This window comes from Erinaceus europaeus, chromosome 1 (genome assembly GCF_950295315.1).
Source record: "Erinaceus europaeus chromosome 1, mEriEur2.1, whole genome shotgun sequence".
NCBI lineage: Eukaryota > Metazoa > Chordata > Mammalia > Eulipotyphla > Erinaceidae > Erinaceus > Erinaceus europaeus.
Window position 1 is genome coordinate 105,441,686 of NC_080162.1, and position 20,156 is coordinate 105,461,841.

General features: G+C 51.5%; 2 protein-coding genes across 4 annotated transcripts in view; one reads left to right on the forward strand and one right to left on the reverse strand.

The window, feature by feature from the left end:
- The window catches only part of PYGB (glycogen phosphorylase B), a 43,437-nt gene extending 36,949 nt beyond the window's left edge, over positions 1 to 6,488 (forward strand). Inside the window, exons 15-20 of the mRNA XM_007537306.3 lie at positions 263 to 321; positions 530 to 671; positions 1,004 to 1,211; positions 1,543 to 1,677; positions 4,723 to 4,789; positions 5,255 to 6,488. Coding sequence (XP_007537368.1) covers positions 263 to 321; positions 530 to 671; positions 1,004 to 1,211; positions 1,543 to 1,677; positions 4,723 to 4,789; positions 5,255 to 5,407 — 764 coding nt within the window. The 3' untranslated portion in view covers positions 5,408 to 6,488. The remainder of the gene's footprint in view (positions 1 to 262; positions 322 to 529; positions 672 to 1,003; positions 1,212 to 1,542; positions 1,678 to 4,722; positions 4,790 to 5,254) is intronic.
- A 1,204-nt stretch (positions 6,489 to 7,692) lies between these two features.
- The window catches only part of ABHD12 (abhydrolase domain containing 12, lysophospholipase), a 71,210-nt gene continuing 58,746 nt past the window's right edge, over positions 7,693 to 20,156 (reverse strand). For all 3 annotated transcript variants that reach the window (XM_060192439.1, XM_060192434.1, XM_060192427.1), the window contains 7 exons: positions 18,757 to 18,886; positions 16,308 to 16,345; positions 15,693 to 15,772; positions 11,779 to 11,861; positions 10,036 to 10,114; positions 9,202 to 9,329; positions 7,693 to 8,261 (listed from right to left, as the gene is read on the reverse strand). In XM_060192439.1, coding sequence (XP_060048422.1) covers positions 8,222 to 8,261; positions 9,202 to 9,329; positions 10,036 to 10,114; positions 11,779 to 11,861; positions 15,693 to 15,772; positions 16,308 to 16,345; positions 18,757 to 18,886 — 578 coding nt within the window. In that variant the 3' untranslated portion in view covers positions 7,693 to 8,221. The remainder of the gene's footprint in view (positions 8,262 to 9,201; positions 9,330 to 10,035; positions 10,115 to 11,778; positions 11,862 to 15,692; positions 15,773 to 16,307; positions 16,346 to 18,756; positions 18,887 to 20,156) is intronic.

A 20,156-nucleotide genomic window follows, 5' to 3' on the forward strand; every position in this document is an offset into this window, starting at 1 on the left:
TGGACTGTAAAGGTGACCATGCTCCCAGCCCCCCTTTTGCTGCCTGCCATATGCAGGCCTGAGTCCTGGTGGCCAGACTACAGGATGGGTCCTGGGCCAGACTGTCCTGGAAGCAACAGCCTTTCTGAAGAGCCTTCAGGAGGACTCTGCTAGTCTGTCCTTCCACTCTACACTCGGCCGTGAGCAGACCAGGGCCCTCACTCTGCTGGTGGTGGGGGCCACTGTGCTCACTGCTGTCTAAACCCCCCTGCCTGTCCTGCAGGGATAAAGAAGGACCCTACCAAGGCCTTTGTGCCCAGGACGGTGATGATTGGAGGCAAGGTGAGCCTCTGCCTGTCTCCTTGCTCTGTGTTCGTGGTTCAAGCAGGTTTTGAGGGCTACAGGCGGCCATGCTCCTGAGGCCGCTGGTCTCCCCAGATGTGTGTGGGTTGGGGTCCTCGCACTCTGCTCTGGGGGGGAGGCAGAGGGCTGACAAGAGTCTCCTGAGGCCCCAGCTCACCACTGACCTGTCCCATCCCCCTCCCTGCAGGCGGCTCCCGGCTACCACATGGCTAAGATGATCATCAAGCTGGTCACCTCCATCAGTGACGTGGTCAACCGGGACCCGGTGGTGGGTGACCGCCTCAGGGTTATCTTCTTGGAGAACTACCGAGTGTCGTTGGCCGAGAAAGGTAGGTGGGCAAGTGGGCAGGGCTCTGGCCTGGACCCCATGCCCCCCCCAGGGTGCCACCCCACCCCAGGGTGTTCTTCACCCCCATACCTCAGGGTGCCACCTCCCAGGATACTCATATCCACTTCAAGCTGGGTCAGCTCCTGCTCTTATCCTCAAGGTGGTTCTGTGCCTGCTCTGCATTTGGTTTGGGTCTGGGGTCCTGGGATGAGGCCCTCACCGTACTGCCCCAGGGCCTGAACTCTGAATCTGTGTCTCTCCCAGGTGCCCCCCGCAGGGCTGCCCGGGGCCTGAATGCTGACCCTGTCCCTCCCCCCCACCCCCCAATCACAGTGATCCCGGCTGCTGACCTGTCTGAGCAGATCTCCACAGCGGGCACTGAGGCCTCAGGCACCGGCAACATGAAGTTTATGCTTAATGGGGCACTGACCATCGGCACCATGGATGGCGCCAACGTGGAGATGGCTGAGGAGGCTGGGCCTGACAACCTCTTCATCTTCGGGCTGCGCGTGGAGGATGTGGAAGCCCTGGATCGGAAGGGGTGCGAGTCCCAGGGGGTCTGGGGGCAGGTGTCCAGGGGCCAGGTGGGCGTCGCTCCTGGGAGATGCACTGTCAAGCTCCAGGTGGGTCCCTGGAGTAAAGCTCCCCATTCAGGCCCACTCCCCAAGTCTGGCCTTGGGCTGCAGCTTCAAGTGCTTGGGTGCAGACTCCAAGGTGGGTCTCAGACTGCATTCTACTAGCTTTAGGTTTACATGAGAAGTGGCTGAATCTCAAAACCTCCCTCACCCCCCCCCCCCGGGGGCTCTAGTCCCAGCCCTGTCTCTGGGTGGTCTCCTTGCAACAAGGGGGCTGGCTGACTGCCATTCCTGCAGGTACAACGCCCTTGAGTACTATGAGCGCCTGCCAGAGCTGCGCCAGGCTGTGGACCAGATCGGGAGTGGCTTCTTCTCACCCCAGGAGCCAGACTGCTTCAGGGGCCTGGTGGACATGCTGCTACACCATGACAGGTGAGGCTGCCTCCAAGAGACTGCAGGAGACACAGCCAGCTGTGTGAATAGTACCACATCAGCTGGCCCCTGGGGGTGCTGTTGTGAGGCAGGGTGGGGAGCCTCTCGGCATCCTTTTTCCAGATGGGGTGTGAGCAGGGTACCCCAGAAATCTCTGGCAGGCAGGTAGAAGGTGTGTGTGTTGGCACCTCCCCTGGGTGACAGCCTCAGCGATTATGCGTGTCCCGGGCCCTGGTGACACTGAGTGACACACACTGTGGGTGCTTGCAGTGCTACCCTGATCAGGTATCAGTGGGTGCTGACCCATGTGGCCTGGGCCTGTTTATACCACAGGCTGTAGCAGGCTATGTGGGCTCGGGAGGTGGGGGAGTTCTTCTACACTTTCCTGTTAGTGGTAGGAGTCTTGGCAAGGCTGGCTGGCATTCAGCTCTGTCCCATCTCCATTTGCCTGTGGGTCAATGCTGCTTTTCTGATGAAAATTATTGCCTGCCAGCAATAATTAATTTAAAATTATTAAAAATTATAATAAAAGAAATAATTAAAAATTAATTAATTTTAATTAATTAGGCCAGCGTATGATTTACACACAGCTACACACTTACATGCACACACCTAAGGCTGCAGACTGGGCCAGGCTGAGCTTTGTAAGTAAGAAAAGACTTCTTAACAGCTTTAAAAGTCATGTTTCTGGCAGCTTGGGGAAGGAACACAGTGGAGAAGACATTGGACTCTCAAATAGGAGATCATCAGTCTGAGCTCCAGCACCACATGTGCCAGAGTGATGCTCTGGGCCTCTTTCTCTCATAAACAAAAAAAATATATGTTTCTGGGAGTCAGGCGGTAGTGCAGCAGGTTAAGCGCAGGTGGCGCAAAGTGCATGGACCAGAGTAAGGGTCCCGGTTGGAGCCCCCGATTCTCCCCATGCATGGGGTTCGCCTTACAGGCGGTGAAGCAGGTCTGCAGGTGTCTTTCTCTCCTCCTCTCTCCATTTCTCTCTGTCCTATCCAACAACAATGACAACAATAGTAACTACGATAAACAAGGGCAACAAAAGGGAAAATAAATGTATATGTTTCTGGGGCCAGACGATGACTCACCTGGTAGGGCAAATATACTGTGTGAGGCTCTGGGTTCAAGCCCTCTCTCCCACTTACGGAGAGGAAGCTGCACATCCAGTGCTGCAGGTGCCTCTCTCTCACTCTCTACTGCTCTCTGTGTCACCTGCTGACAGATACAGAAGATGGGATCCAGGAACAGTGGGGCTGCGTGAGCACCCAGCTCCAATGATAGCCCTCAGAGCAAATACTGGGCTGATGGAAATGCCATGGTACATTTTTTGCACAGAAAAATAAATCATGACTTTTCCAACAACCCCATACATACATAATACATGTGTGAGCATGTCTGAGGGCCGCAGAGATAGCTCCTGGGGAGGGCACAGGCCTCTTGTGCACTCAGCCCAGATGGGAGGTGTCCTGGAAGCAGGAGGACCCCTGTGGCTGCAACGTCCCCCTCTATCTGAATGAAGAGAGCAATTCAGAGTGCTGGCATATATGTGCAAGGCTTCCACTCTGCAAGAAAAAATGGGCTTCCTGACTCTAGAAATGCATTTTTTTCCATCTTCATGAAGCCCACGTTTCAGTCTTGAACACCAGACTCCTTTCCTGTGCTGCCAACAGTGGGCCTGCTAGGCTTGGGGTAGCTGAGTGAGGGGCAGGGGCATCCCTTTCTGGGACGATTCTGGCAGGAGAGGTGAGCCTGAGCAGTAGGGATCCACAGGTGCAAAGGGCACACTGTGATCACCTCTCTCCTTAAGGGACACAACTTTGTTCCCCCCACCCCCAGGACAATTTTTCCTTTTTTTTTTTTTTTTTCAAGTTTTTATTTATTTGCTAATTAGAAAGATAGGAGAGAGAGAGAGAAAAAGAACCAGATATCACTGCCGGAGATTGAACTCAGGACCTCATGCTTGAGAGTCTAGTGCCTTAGCCACTGCGCCACCTCCCAGACCACCCTTTCTTTATTTTATAGGGAGAAGTAGAAGTTGATATAAAAATATCAGAAAAGGTGGTCCAGGAGGTGGCGCAGTGGATAAGGCATCAGACTCTCAAGCATGAGGTCCTGAGTTCGATCCCCGGCAGCACATGTACCAGAGTGATGTCTGGTTCTTTCTCTCTCTCCTCCTGTCTTTCTCATTAATAAATAAATAAAACCTTTAAAAAATATATCAGAGGGAGTCAGGCGGTAGCGCAGCAGGTTAAGCGCACGTGGCGCAAAGCGCAAGGACCGGCTCAAGGATCCCGGTTCGAGCCCCTGGCTCCCCATCTGCAGGGGAGTCACTTCACAGGCGGTGAAGCAGGTCTGCAGGTGTCTTTCTCTCCCCGTCTTCCCCTCCTCTCTCCATTTCTCTCTGTCCTATCCAACAACAACGACAACAATAACTACAACAATAAAACAACAAAGGCAACAAAAGGGAATAAATAAATAACTCTTTAAAAAAATATATATATATATATCAGAAAAAGGGTTAAGCACACATGGTGCAAAGTGCAAGTGGGTTCGAGCCCCTGGCTCTCCACCTGCAGGGAAGTCGCTTCACAAGGCAGTGAAGCAGGTCTGCAGGTGTCTATCTTTCTCTCCTCCTGTCTTCCCCATCTCTCTCCATTTCTCTCTGTTCTATCCAACAGCGACGACATCAACAATAATAACTACAACAATAAAAACAAGGGCAACAAAAAGGAAATTGATAAATATTTTAAAATATATATTAGAAAAGAAGAGGTAGATACCATAGCATTTTTTCTCCTTTCTGTTCCTTCTGAATCCCTATGGCACAAATATTGGGACACAGGGTTTAAGAGCAAGAAGTCTCTCCACCTGTGTCCCCAGACAGGCAGCCTCTGGGCTTGGGGGCTCCATCACCAAGTGTGAAGGTGAGAAGGTGGGCGTGGGGGCTTCACCAGATGTGAGGGTGGGAAGGCTAGGTATGGTGGCTCCCACCCCTCCCGCCCACTACAGGGGCCCAGTCTCTGTCTCTTGTTTCAGGTTCAAGGTATTTGCAGATTATGCGGCGTACCTGGACTGCCAGGCCCAGGTGGAGCAGCTGTACCGGGTAAGGCTCTGGGTGAGAACTGGTGTGGAGGGACAGTGGCCTTCCTGGATACAATACCTTTGTTATGGGGCCTGGCTTCACAGAACATCAGCACCTGGGGGCAGGGGCCTTGCTGGGCTCTAGGCCCTTCCAGCTGGCCATTATGTAGCTTGCATTCTGGTCCTCACTGGTTGTTTTTCAGACAGAAAACACCACAGCACTAAGGCTTCCTTCAGTGTAGTGAGGCTGGGCTTGAGCCTGGGTTCTCCCCAGTCCAAGTGCTCTTGACACGTGAGCTGTCTTGCCAACCCCATTTGGTAGATTTTTATGGTGTGTGAGACGTGTGACTCTCTGTGTGTGTGTGTGCACTAGAGCTTAGCTTCCTCTTTACTGTCAGGCTGCCCTGGGTGCTCAGAGCTCCAGCTCCAGGAAACAGCCTTGCTCTTCACCCTGGGAGTTCAGGCTCTTGGTCTCCCTCCTTTGCAGAAGCCCATGGAGTGGACCAGGAAAGTCATCAGGAATATCGCCTGCTCCGGCAAGTTCTCCAGCGACCGCACCATCACAGAGTATGCCCGGGAGATCTGGGGCGTGGAGCCCTCGGACCTGCAGATCCCGCCCCCCAACCTGCCCAAGGACTAGGGCCTGCCCTCCTGCTGACCGCACCCCCTAGCGGCTTCCACACCCACAGTAGCTAGGCCCAGCTTACTCAGTGCTCCTGGGAGGACGTGGGGGGTGGATAACAGGAAGGAAGAGTGCAGAGAAAAAGCAGGTTCCTTGCACCCATGGGCCCTGGGCTCAGTCACCCTCTCACTTTCACAGATGGCAGAGCTGCCCATGGGGCTCCCAGGGGCCTTGCACACACACATTCCCTGCAAGCTTGCCTTTAGTTCCGAGCCAATGGGTGAGGGTGTAGGCAGGTGCTATGGAAGTCAGTCTAGGGAAGTGTTTGTCATTCTTGTCCGGCTACTGTGGCCTTGTCCTCTTTGGCCCAGCTCTGTGCCCTGGCTGGCCAGGAGACTGTGTCCTCAGAGCGATGGGCTCTATGCCCAGGTTCAGGCTGATTAGATGATGGGACCTAGAACAGCTGGGGCTGTCATGGTGAGGGCACCTGTAACTGGCACTCAGGGCTCGGTTGGAACAGGCCATAGCTGGGTTTTGCCTTTTCAAAAGAAAAATTAGCTCCACAAGACTACAAAACTATTGGAAGCCTCTTCCTGTTTTGCCAAGAAAAAATTGTATTTTTTGAAACTTCCAGCTGGTGATGCCATGGAGCCCCTGCCCTGCCCAAGGAGGCTGTGTTTCTTGCCCCAGAGCTGGCCTTATGCCTGGCCTGTCCCCAAGGACACACAGCAGCCTCCCCGCCATGGGCCAGGCTGGTCTGGAAAGAGCCTGTCTGGCCTGGAAGCACCCCCACCCGCCTTCCTTTGTAGCCAGCACCAGGAGTAGTGGGTGAGGCTCAGACACCCACAGCAGAGGGGCAGGGGGTGGCCACCCTGCCCTTGCACCTGGGTCCTGCCTGTTCGCAGACCCAGACTGTGGAGCTATTGCTGCCATGCTTGCACACCTCAAAGCCTTGGAGCCTGGAGGGGAGGGCAAATCCTGGGCTGTAGGTCCCCCTAAAGCCCTCCACACCCCATCCCCCAAGGTGGGGATGTCACTGCATCGTTCACTGTAACCACCTCCCTGAAAGCCAACTAAACAAGCCTTTCTGTCCTTGCCAGCTGGCCTGGCCTCTGCTTCATTCTGTGCGGGGTTGGGGTGGGGTGGGCTGGTATGAATTGTGGCTCCTTGACCTAGGACTGGGGACAGAAAGCTCTTGTCACCTAAGTGGCCTGTGGGACTTGCAGCCCTGTGAGCCTAAGTCTCCAACTCCACAGGGTGGTGAAATGTAACCACTCACTGAGCTGCTGACTGGGTGTTTGCATTTGGTGTGAACTGGGGGGTTCTTTCTGCAATTGTGTTCTGCCACCCACACCCACCCCTGGGTCATGGGGTGCCCTGGGGACCAGAATATCATTCCTTGAGTGAGGAAGATCAGACTGGGTTAAAAAGTTAGAAGGACATGAACCCTGGAGTCAATGTCAGCCAGAGAGCTCCCCAGTGGCCTGACGTGGCTCCCTGTGGACAGACAGGCCCTCTAAAGCTGTCCTTGGTGGGAGTACCCGAGACAGACCTGGAAACCCACTCCCCACTCCCATCTTGGGTCTGAGGAATCAGGAGCTCCGCCCTATAGTGAGGATATGTGGGTGACTAAGTTTACAGCTGCGTGTCCCAAGCTTCTCCCCCACTCTCACGCTGGGACCACATACATGTATGGTTCCACTGATCCCAGACTGGCTTTTTCATTCCTTTTACTTGAGAGAGGAGGTACACCCCTATACGCCCCTCTGTGGAGCTTCTCCCCCTGGTACTTTCCATGGTACTCCCACGTGATGCTGGGGATCAGCAGACCTACATGTGACACGGCTGAGTGTGCAAACAGCTGAGCAGTGTTCTAGTCCTTTCTCCTCCTCCTCACACTCCTTTCACAATAAGAATATTTTAAGCATGTTTGAAAGAAATGGGGTTGCTGGTTGGTGTTAAGTGACCGTGGCAGAACAGGGGCCAAACTCCAGCACGGCCCCCAACTGGGCGGGAAGGTGATAGCGCTCAGGGGAGGGGCACCCAGCCACCCAGCCTGAGCATTAGAGACTGTTCGGCTCCAAGCATGAAGTGTAGGCCCAGCAGTACCGTCAGCCCACCAGGCACAGGGTGGGAAGCAGAGCTTGTGGAGGCCACCCACCTGACTCTGTTTCCCGAGGAACAGCCCCACAATGGAGCCTGGGAGGAGAGGGAAAACAGGGCTGGGTCCCTGCCTTCTGCAGCTGCCCCTGGCACATGGCTGAGTGAAGTCCCAGCTGGAGCACAACGGAGGACACAGCAGGCAGACCACCACCACGATTTTATTCTTAAATAGATGCTCAGTCTAAGGCTGGGCTGGGTGTGGAGAAAGTGCAGCTGGCGGTATCCCACTGAGTAAGTGGAGAGTAAGGGCAGGGGTGGTGGCTGAGGGCAGCGGGTACGGCAGGCAGGACAGGGACAGACCTGCTGGAGTCCACTGAGAGCCGGGAGAGGCCAGGAACAGCCACATCCCTACCCTCACAGGATGTGCTGTAAGCTCAGTGAGGCCTGCAGCCATGTGCTTTCCTGCCCAGGGCCCTTGAGTTGGCTCAGGGGTGTATGTGGGGCCCAGCTGATGGCGCCCACCAGCTACTGTGTCTTCCCAGCGAGAGCTCGGTCTGAGAGCCAGCAGAGGGAGGGGTCGCACGCCTGCACCTGCCTGTCTGGCTCGGGGCCTCCCTGCCTGCCAGGCTGGCATCAGTCCTTTCTACTGGGGGGGCCCCTGCCCTGGCTCCCGGATGCTGTGCAGGCGGAAGGTGGGAGGGCAGAGGTCTTCATGCTTCTGCAGGCAGCTCAGTGCTGGCGCTCCAGTTCTGACTTCCCCAGGAACTCCCTAGGACATGGGGGGGGGGAGGCAGCAGTGAGCCACACGCCTAAGGCCTGAAGCAAATCCCTCCTGTGCTCTCCCAACACCTCGGGAGGGGCCTCAGGAGCCTGTAAAACCCCTTCAGCAGCTTCCCGCTGAGGTCACCAACTGACCAACCCCCAGTGCCCAGGAATAAAGAGAAGCTCACAGGCAGCCACTCTGCTCTAAACTTTAGAAGAAGTCTCAGTATCCTGCAGCTCATTCCTTTCATGATAAAGGATACTCACTGCCAGGGGCAAGCCCATGCTCCAGCTCTGTCCCGCCCTCCAGCACACCCACCCATGTGGAGGTGAGCCCATGGAAGTGCAGCCTCTGGGCCTGAGGGCTGTGTGAGGACTATGCTTCCCAGGGTTCACGCTCACATCCACGGGGCTCAGCACTCCCAGGAGGACATCCTCTTTTCCGGCCTTGCCTCTTCTAGGAAGGACACACAGACAGAGTGGTGGGCGTGGCCTGTGTCCTTAGGGACAGACAGGCAGGCAGAGAACCCGGACCCCAGGATGAGCCAGGTGAGGTCCAAGAGCAGATCTCTGCCCCTGCCCCATCCTCATACTCAGGCAGCCACACCCCTGGGCAACACAGCCTGTCCTAGAAGCAGCTGGGGACAGGCTTTCTAGAGCCGAGCCAGCCAGAGTCCCCCACAGGTTGCACGCTCAGGATAGTACCCTCTGGGTGGTCGGGAGACTATGCATGCACTGTGGGGTTGCTCCGTGGGGATGGGTGTCAGCACCCAGCTGGCCACAGTGTCATCCCAGCAGGGAGTGGCAATCCTATTCCTCTCTGGTGGCAATGGAAGGCTCTGGAACTGCTATGGCCTCTGGCCCTCAGAGGCCCCAGCTCTGATGGCCGTGCCTGCTGCCCCGATGCCTGGAGCTGCCCAGGGGATATTCCTGAGAGAGCACCTCACCTCAGTATCCGTGGGAGCTCAGGGCTCTTGTAGATGTACTTGTGTCTGTAACCAAGGTCTGAATGGAAAGGGATGAACTGAACTTTGAAGTCTCTGAAGCTCCGAGATGGCGCAGCAATGTTATAAAGCTGGGAAAGGGGAAAGATTGGTCAGCACTTAGGGTCCCAGGGTCTGGGGTGACCTGTGTCCCCCTTCATCTGGAGAAGGGGTCCCTGAGTGTCCTCTGAGGAACGGCCCCAGCACAGCCACCTCTGCCAAGCCAGCTGGTCACTCATGCCCTCCCCCACACTGCTAGGCCAGCACTCAGAAAGGGGGTCTGGCTGCCTGAAACGGAGCCAGTGGACATCCGGGTTCTCTCCTTCCTCACTCTCACCAGCAAGTCTAATCCTGCTTCTGGGTAGCAAAGGCAGAACTAAACCACAGACAAAAATACCTAAGACAGTAAGCGGGGAAGCCCATGAACACAGCATCTTGCTATCAGTCCAACCCCAAAGCTAGACAGAGGTGTCCACATCACTGCTGCCGAGGGGCTGGGATCCTCATATACAGACTTCTCTCCCCCAGCAGGAGCTGTGAGTATTCAGAAGGTGCTCATGCTGCTTTCTAGCTAGGACCCTCCCTGCAGGGCACTCCTGTGGGAAGAGGAAGCTGCCTCGGATTGTCCAACCCCACCTTCTCTTCCTTATGAGGAGCGCCTACCAGCAGGGGAACCATCTGCACATACACCCTGCCTGGTCTGAGTCTAAGGTCCCCCAGTCTCCCCACACACCTTTCTGTCCAGCTGAAAGGGCACTGCCTGGCCTGAGTCTGAGCCCACCCCCCAACCCCACACACCTTTCTGCCAAGCTGGAAGGGTACGACGGGGTCATCCTCAGCGTGCAGGATCAGCAGGGAGCAGGAGATGTGCTTCACGCTGTGGAGGGAGAGAGGCTAGAGTAGGCCGGGCAGAGCTGTGTCTATGGCCACCAGGCCTTACAGCAGGGACTTGGTCGAGGAAACGTGCAACCCCGTGCTTATCAATAAGCTTAGATTCTGCTGGGCATTTTGCCCTAGAGAGCTAAAAGCTTAGTCACCTGTCCTATGTCAACCAACTCTAGAAATGATTTCATTCACCCAATCTGGACCCTGCATATTTTCTAGAAATTGTAAATGACTTTTTTTTTTTTTTTTTGCTAGTAGGCATATTCTTTAAAGCTTACAAGGGTCAGAGACACAGCACAGTGGTAGAGCCATGGTTAGCATATACGAAGCCCTGTGTTTAGTCTCAAGCATGACACACAAAAGTGTTGCTATGATAAAAGTTACAAAACAGTACTTACTGAGTGCTTTAGGTAGGACAAGAAACTCAGTTGCAAATGGAGGAAACTTATTGGTAGAACAATTAGTGCTCTCTATTTTATCTTTGGTGCAAATAACATCTAAGGTCACTCCATTTTTTTTTTTTAAGGTCACTTCAGTTCTGAATCTTCCCAATTCATAGCCCAGCAGGTGTGTTGGGTCCAAACCCTTTCAACAAACTATGGGACAAAGAACAGGTGGGGGCAGCCGCCCTGCAGAGGCCTCATGGGAAGCTGGCGGCTGCACATCTGAGGGAAGTCTGGCACTGGAAGACCTCGGCCTTGTAAGCAGTGCCATATCAGCACATTCAGTGGTGGCACAGCCCACTTCTAGTGGGATGGCTGTGGTGCAGTCACACTGACATCCAACACCAGCTCTTGAGAACTTCCAGCAGAGCTGCTGTGTCCTTAGCTGTGCGCTCTCTGGAAAAGGCCCAGCTCATGCTGTCATTGTATGCAGCTCTTGGCAGCAGGTCGGGCTCCATGAGGGAGCACCCAGCTTCTGGGGGGGGGGGAGCAGAGGATAGTCTATCAGCTAGCCCTGCTGGAGGCCAGGCCAACAAGACAGCTTCTGGGGATGCCAGGACACATAGCTGGCTCATTCTTAGAAGGGAGGTAGTTTACTCAGGCAGTCCTTCTCACATTACTTACAAATAAGGAGAGCTTTAAATGTTTTGCTCATGTTTTAGTCCCCACCCCGACTTTTTGTTTGCTTTTTTGTTATTTTGTTTCAAAATGTAGACTTGATAGATTTTTCAAGGAAAATTTAAGAGATTTAAAAAAAAAAAGTTCCTGGTGGTGCAACAGATTAAGTGCACATGGCACTAAGCACAAGGATCGGCATAAGGATCCTGGTTCGAGCCCCCACTTCACAGGTGGTGAAGCAGGTCTGTAGGTGTCTATCTTTCTCTTCCCACTCTCTGTCTTCCCTTCCTCTCTCCATTTCTCTCCTATCCAACAACAAGGACAGCAATAACAACAATAATGGTGATAAACAACAAGGGCAACTACGGGGGTGGGGTGGGAAGTTCCTTTTACTCTGCTTTAATTCTCCAGTGTTTTCTGACTCCTTTCTGTCAGGTGCTTCTCCATTTCACTTTCCTGTGGAGAGGCCTGATGCTTAGAGAGCCCTGAGCAATCAGATGTCAGAGTATGTGGTCAGTGACACTGAGGAGGCTTCATCATGGAACATCTCAGGGCTTTTCCTAAGTAGAAAAATGTACTCTATCTCGGTACTCACTTTTCATCATTTGCAAATTTAATTCCATTGCTTGTAATGGGATCAAGGAAGAACCAGTCAAACCCAGGGAAGTATCGATATATCTGCAAGTGATGTAGAAAGAAAATGGCAGTTAAAATCCCACATGGATACACCTATGGACATCTAATCTTTGACAAAGGTGCCCAATGAAACGAATCCAATTACAAAGAAGACTAAGGCAAGTATAAACCTATGGGACTACATCAGATTAAAAAACTTCTGCACAGTGGTCTGTGAGGTGACACAATGGATAAAGTATTGGATTCTCAAGCATGAGGTCCTGAGTTCAATCCCTGACAGCACATGTACCAGAGTTATATCTGGTTCTTTCTTTCTCTCTCTGACTATCTTTCTCATTAATAAATAAATAAAATCTTAAAAAAGAAAAGCTTCTGCACAGCAAACAAAGAGACCCCTCACAGAATGGGAGAAGATCTTTACATGCCATATATCAGAAAAGAGGCTAATAACCAAAATACACAAAGAGTTTGCCAAACTCAACAACAAGAAAACAAATGTCCTTATCCAAAAATGAGGGGACATGGGCAGAACATTGACCACAGAAAAGATCCAAACGCCCCCCACACCTATGGACATCTAATCTTTGACAAAGGGGCCCAGAATATTAAATGGGGAAAGCAGAGTCTCTGCAACAAATGGTGTTGGAAACAATGGGTTGAAACATGCAGAAGAATGAAACTGAACCACTGTATTTCACCAAATACAAAAGTAAATTCCAAGTGGATCAAGGACTTGGATGTTAGACCACAAACTATCAGATACTTAGAGGAAAATATTGGCAGAACTCTTTTCCTCATAAATTTTAAAGACGTCTTCAATGAAATGAATCCAAGTACAAAGAAGGCTAAGGCAAGTATAAACCTATGGGACTATATCAAATTAAAAAGCTTCTTCACAACAAAATAAACCACTACTCAAACCAAGAGACCCCCCTCACAGAATGGGAGAAGATCTTTACATGCCATACATCAGATAAGAGTTTAATAACCAACATATATAAAGAGCTTGCCAAACTCAACCACAAGACAACAAATAACCCCATCCAAAAACGGGGGGAGGACATGGACAGAGTATTCACCACAGAAGAGATCCAAAAGGCCGAGAAACACATGAAAAAACGCTCCAACTCTCTGATTGTCTGAGAAATGCAAATAAAGACAACAATGAGATACCACTTCACTCCTGTGAGAATGTCATACAGCAGAAAAGGTAATAGCAGCAAATGCTGGAGAGGGTGTGGGGTCAAAGGAACCCTCCTGCACTGCTGGTGGGAATGTACATTGGTCCAACCTCTGTGGAGAACAGCCTGGAGAACTCTCAGAAGGCTAGAAATGGACCTACCCTATGATCCTGCAATTCCCCTCCTGGGGATATATCCTAAGGAACCCAACATATCCATCCAAAAAGATCTGTGTGCACATATGTTCTTGGCAGCACAATCTGTAATAGCCAAAACCTGGAAGCAACCCAGGTGTCCAACAACAGATGAGTGGCTGAGCAAGTTGTGGTCTATATACACAATGGAATACTACTCAGCTGTAAAAAATGGTGACTTTACTATTTTTAGCCAATCTTGGATGGTCCTTGAAAAAATCATGTTGAGTGAAATAAGTCAGAAACAGAAGGATGAATATGGGATGATCTCACTCTCAGGCAGAAGTTGAAAAACAAGACCAGAAAAAAAAAAAAACCAAAAACCCCCACAAGTAGAACCTGAACTGGAATTGGTGTATCGCACCAAAGTAAAAGACTCTGGGGTGGGTGGGTGGGGAGAATACAGGTCCAAGAAGGATGACAGAGGACCTAGTGGGGGTTGTATTGTTATATGGGAAACTGGGGAATATTATGTATGTACAAACTATTGTATTCACTGTTTAATGTAAAACATTAATTCCCCAATAAAGAAATTTAAAAGTAAATAAATAAAAAGAAAAGATCCAAAAGGCCTAGAAACACATGAAAAAATGCTCCAAGTCTTTGATTGTCAGAGAAATGCAAATAAAGACAACCACTTCACTCCTGTGATAATGTCATACAGCAGAAAAGGTAGGAGCAGCAAATGTTGGACAGGGTGTGGGGTCAAAGGAACCCTCCTGCACTGCTGGTGGGGATGTAAATTGGTCCAACCTCTGTGGAGAGCAGTCTGGAGAACTCTCAGAAGGCTAGAAATGGACCTACCCTATGATCCTGCAATTCCCCTCCTGGGGATATATCCTAAGGAACCCAACACATCCATCCAAAAAGATTTGTATATACCTATGTTCATAGCAGCAAAATTTGTAGTAGCCAAAACCTGGAAGCAACCCAGGTGTCCAACAACAGATGAGTGGCTGAGCAAGTTGTGGTCTATATACACGATGGAATACTACTCAGCTGTAAAAAATGGTGACTTCACCGTTTTCAGCCGATCTTGGATGGAGCTTGAAGAAATCATGTTGAGTGAAATAAGTCAGAAACTGAAGGATGAATATGGGATGATCTCACTCTCAGGCAGAAGTTGAAAAACAAGACCAGAAGGGAAAAGAATAAGCAGAACTTGGGCTGGAGTTGGTGTATTGCACAAAAGTAAAAGACTCTGGGATGGGTTTGGGGGAGAGTACAGGTCTTAGAACAGGATGGCAGAGAACCTAGTGGGGGTTGTACTGTTATGTGGAAAACTGAAAAGTATTATGCATGTACAAACTATTGTATTTACTGTCAAATGTAAAACATTAATCCCCCAATAAAGAAAAAAACAAATCCCACATGGAGCGCACAGCCTGTACCATAACAGGCCACATGGGGGCTCCACAGCACCAGGAGCTGCTGCACAGCTGGGGGAGGGAGGGCTGCTGTGCTGTGCTTGCCCTCCCTGTTTCTGTCTCGTTCTCTGTGAAATAAACAATGAGAAAATTATCTGGGAGCAGCAGAACTGCACATGTGCCAGGCCTTGAAGACCATTCCAACTCAACTCCCAGGACCCCACAGGAAAGGCTCAGCTGGAGGGTTTAGATGGAGCATGCTGGCGGGTCCTGCTCCCAAGCAGGCTGACCTGACGCCCTGGACGAGGGTCCCATCTCTGACAGAGCCCCTGTTTGAGGCCCCAGGTCTGCAAAGTAAGTGAGGGCTGTAGCAAATGGGCTCTCACAGGTCAGATGCAAAAAGACTGGATTTCCCAAAGATGCCAGGGCAGAAGGCAGCAGGGGCGGGCCAGGGCAGGGAGGGGCACCCTGCTCGGTCTATAAAGCCAGACTTAAGACCTTCATCTTAGCTGGCAAGGAGCCAAGTCACCCTGGAATTCCTACTGGGGGGGGAGGGTAACTTGTTCTGTCCCCTAAGACATGATGGGGTGGGCCTGGTGGTCATACACCATCCACTAGGACAGAGAGCAGGGCTCCTACCAGCTCTATTTGTGAAGAAGCAGCAAGAACAGCCCTGCTTCTGCTGCATCTTGTGAGGCACAGAAGCCACAGGACAGAGTGCTCCAGGGAGCCAGTCACCCTCAGGTACCCGCCTTAGAGATAACCCTCACCCCCATCTGTCCTCCTGGGCAGGGCTGCAAACATTGCTTGGCTCTACTCTGCTGTCACACAGCCCAGGCTAAGCCCAGCCCTCACCGCACTGGAGGAAGCTCAAGGCTCTGGCGTCTGTGTGTCTGTCTCTCCCCTCCTGTCTGAAAACGTTGGCCCAGAATGCTGAAGGAGCTTGAAATACTAAACTCTAGCCAGGCCCGCTTCCAAAACCAGATTGATTTTAATGAAACTTGTATGTGTTAGAATGTCTAAATAACAATTTTATAGTGGTTTTAACTTTTATACATATTTATAATTGTTTTATTCTAATATTATTTTTATAATGGAAGCCCATCAATTGTTAACAAGATCAGTACTTGCCACAGAGAATGGATGGCTCTTGGCTTCCTCACGGATGTTAGTGAATGGAGACTCCAGTATGAGGGCATCTGGGGGAGTCTCTGGATGAACACACAAGCAGAGAAGTGAGAAAGGTGAGAGGTCCTAAGGAGACACCCCATGTGCCCCTGGGGGGGGGACATGAAGTCCCCAGAGAGGACAGTGCCTGGAACCCACCTGCCCCTCGAGTTTACTTCCCAAGCCCTGATCCCTGCCTGTTCCTTGAGCCTGCCCCCCAAGGTCAGTGAGCTGCAGTGCTCACACAGGGACTGGGGGGCCCTCACCCCCAAGGTCAGTGAGCTGCAGTGCTCGTACAAGGCCTGCGGGGGTGCAGGGAGGCCAGGTCTCTCCTGAGCTCCCAGAGGCTGACGCTGCTGTCTGTTTCCCCTGGGAATGCCGTATCAGGACCCCTCGGGCATGAAAGCCTGGGTCTGTCATGTCTACCCCAGCACCTGCAGGGCTCTGAGAGGATGCTGTGTACTGCCACCAGGCTTCTGGGCCACCACCACCCATCTCCCAGAACTGGAGGCAAGGTCGGGACAGCAAGTGTCCTCACTCCCATCCCACAGGGCCCACTTGTACCTGCCGGGGTCCTACCTCGTTCACAGAGACGCCGCACCAGATTTGTGGCTACTCTGGGAAAAAAAAAAAAAAGAAACAAGCCAATAATTATTCTGGACTATGACAGAAATTGCTTCAGGCAAGACTGCTATAAAACTAGAAAGTGACCACAGAAGCCATGCGGCCTATAAGACCAAGTAGAAGGGCTTAGGGGGAGAGAGAGAGAGAGGAAAGGGAGGTATAGGCCCAGGGCCCTGGAGTGCCACAGCCGTCCTCCACAGAGACAACCTCCTTCAGGCTCCACTGCAGCACTCCTCAACTTTTGGCGGCTGGGTGTGGGCCACTGAGGTGGATGAAAGGCTGCCCGTCAGCTGAGAGGAGGCCCAGGCAGACCCTGGACATGGTGGCACCTGGAGTCTGTGGGGCCAGGGCACTGTGCCACCCCAGGATGACACCGAGGAACCCCCTACAGAAAGCAGGATGCTTCCTCCTCCACTGGAAGTCCTCCTTCCCCGTCTCCCCAGGAAGGCAAGAGGTGGAGTCCCAGGCACAATCACCTATGGGCCCTGCCCCAGATGAGGAGTACGTTAGAAAAAAAGCCACACTCTGCCACTCGAGGAAGACAGATTCTGCAAAGAGTGCAGCCTAGAATCTTCCTAGCTATGACTAAATAATGTGAACTCAGACCTACAGGGATACAGAGATTATATTGTTCTGACAGGCCCCAGATCAAATCGATAAGGTTTATAGTTAACAATATTTATACACTTTTCCCATATTTGGGAGCTTCCCTGATCTAGCTTTCTAGTCCTATTTCCATCTGACACCATCTCCCCAGATAATACCTTTGGTCCACCTGCAATGTTAGCTGTCAGGCTCAGGCAAAAATTAGTAGTCATGGGCCCCTTGAAATATACCTAAAACAGGCCTACTAGCTTTTCCCAAAATGGAGACCCCAAATCTCATCTGTTATAGTTTTACCTTTAGATTCTTGATTATTAAACAATTGGTTCTGCTTTATATCTTAATGCTTTTCAGCCACCAAGTTGCAGATGCTACTTACTATTATACCAATCTGACTTCACTGGACAGATGACCTCACTAATGTAACCTGGAACCCCACCTCCCCAGAGCCCTGCCCCACTACAGAAAGACAGAAACAGGATGGGAGTATGGATCAACCTTGTCAACGCCCATGTCCAGCTGAGAAGCAATTACAGAAACCAGATCTTTCACCTTCTGTATCCCTAATGATCCTGGGCCCGTGCTCCCAGAGAGATAAAGAACAGGAAAGCTTCCAATGGAAGGAATGGGATACACAACTCTGGTGGTGGGAATTGTGTGGAATTGTACCCCTCTTATCCTATAGTCTTGTCAATCATTATTAAATCAATTAAAAAATATAGAAAAGCAAAGCCTACCATGCATGCCTCAACTAAGAAAAGGAGCACTACTGATGGCCTCAGGGCTCTGGACAAGGACAGAACAGCTGTGTTTAGAAACCCTCTGGGAGGAGCTGGGTGGTAGTGCACCGGGTTAACTGCACATAGTAGAAACACTCTGGAGGCCTGGTGGTGGTACACTGATGCATATACTCTGTCTCAGCGGGTGGAGGGAGGGAACCACAGATGCTGGCTAAGTTGTTCACAAAACAGTCACCATCTGCATCTACTCAAGAGCCCTGGCTCTTAGCTAGTGAAGCCAAGTGCATCCCCAGGACATGCTCCTATCTCCGGGCTCAGCAGACATCTCTTCCAGGCACAAGCTCAGGCTGAGGTTAGTCTGTCTGTCCTTGTCTCCTTCAAAGAGACAGCCCTCCATAACTAAGTGCGTGTTAAGTGGCTTCTTAAGTGGCTGGGTTAAAGTAGCTCAAACACTTCACAGTCCTCTGGGGGCATGTCATTTCCTGGCCCCTGGCAGAATGACCAGGACTAGCAGTACCCCACGGCCCACAGGCTCCTGGGCATCCTGTGAAGACCTGCTTCCATGACACCTCATGTTGGTATGCATGAGACCCCTTCTGTTTCATTTGGTTTAAATCCCCCCTGCTTAACACTATTCTATTTACATAACCACTTCATTCTATTTACATAACCACTGTTAACAAGTTCCACCCTCCCTCCAGGGCATTTGTGGTTCAGTGATAGGATTCTCGCCTGCTCCACCCCCTCCTTGTCACACCCTGATCCCTTCTTTGTCACACCCTGATTTTCACCAGTCACTTTTCTCTCCACCATCTCTATGTCACATCCTGTTTCCACCCTACTTGGGAAGTATATATAAAGACAGCATTGTGAGTTTTACAGTACTGTACCTTGAGTTTAGCTTAGCTCATCTTAGATTGTGCTGTGTCCTGCATGAATAAAGAGATACTGCCTACAGCTCAACCATGAGTCCCTGGTCATCTGTTACCCGCCCGTGAAGCCAGCCCGGCGACAACAACATAACCCGTCGAAAACAACAACCTCAGGTCAGCAGCTCTTACCCAGTGCCGAGGGAATGGCCCCAGATGTACACAGGGTTGTCTCCACTTCTTGCTTTGATCCAGTCAAAGACATGCAGTGCATCGTATGTCATGCCTCGCTCTGATGGCGTTCCTACTGAGTCACCCCATCCTGGGGGAAAGAAGGAGAGGGAGAAGTCAGCCCAACTGGGGAGCCTCTTAAGAGGCTGGCCTACCGCTTGCTTGCTCTTCCTCAACAGGCAGGCAGGCAGGTAGGCAGGGCCAGGCTGGTTTGGGGCAACAGAAGTCTCTGCCATCACCACCATAGCCCCACACATAAACCTGATGCCCAGTCACAACCCTGAGCCAGGACAGTCCCCCACACAATGGCTAAGTCCTGATGAGCAGCTATGCAGATGGCTATCAGACACAGGTGCTGCTGGCACTGGTAGCCCCACCTGTGATAGCTCCATCTACCTGGGCTCCCACTGAGTCCTGACTCCCCAGCTTAGTTGAAACCCAGCTAAGGACAGGTGTAGAGGTCTAGAGGCTCTGAGAAATGGGGGTAAGGGCAACTCTGACCCAAAAAGGGAAGGGGCTCTTAACTGAGGAAAGCAAACCATCTCTGCCCTCAAACAATGCCCTCCCCAGGGGCCCTTCCCCCTGGGCTCTCGGAAAGGGTCAAATGCAATTGTCCTTCCCAGCAGCTCAGCCATGAGTCATCATCAGATGATCTGAAAGCACCACAGGGCTCAGAGGGAGCAGGTTCTGCTGCATAAGCAAAACCCACAGTTAGCAGGCACAACAGGTCACTCCCTAGAAGCCTTTGATGACAGATTAGGACAAGACCAAACTGAGAGGCAGGGACATGGGGAGAGCGAGGATCAGAGACTGGGAGCTAGAGAGGAGACAAACACAGGAACAGGAAGAGACAGGACAGGGAGACAGCTGGAGCTTTTAAGCCTTTTGTGAGGCTTAGATGTGCAGAGATTAAGAACTGAAAAAAAGAGCGAGGTGATAGCGCACTGGGTTGAGTACACGTACTATCATGCAGAAGGACCTGTGTTTGAACCCCTGCTTTCCACCTGCAGGGGGGATCTTCAAGAGCAGTAGAGCAGGTCTGCAGGTGGCTCTCTTTGTCTCTTCCCTCTATTTCCCCCTCCCAATCTCAATTTCTGTCTTTTTAAAGTATTGTATTGATTTTATTTTAATGAGAGAGATACGGAGAGAAAGACAGAGAGGCAGACCAGACCACTGCTCAGCTCTAGATTGATGGTGGTGCTGTGGATTGAATCTGGGACCTCAGAGATTTAGACATAAAAGGCTTTTGCAGAACCATTATGCTGTCTCCCCAGCCTAATTTCTATGTTTTTCTTTTCTTTTAAAAAATATTTTATTTGGGAGTCAGGCATTAGCACAGCGGGTTAAGCGCAGGTGGCACC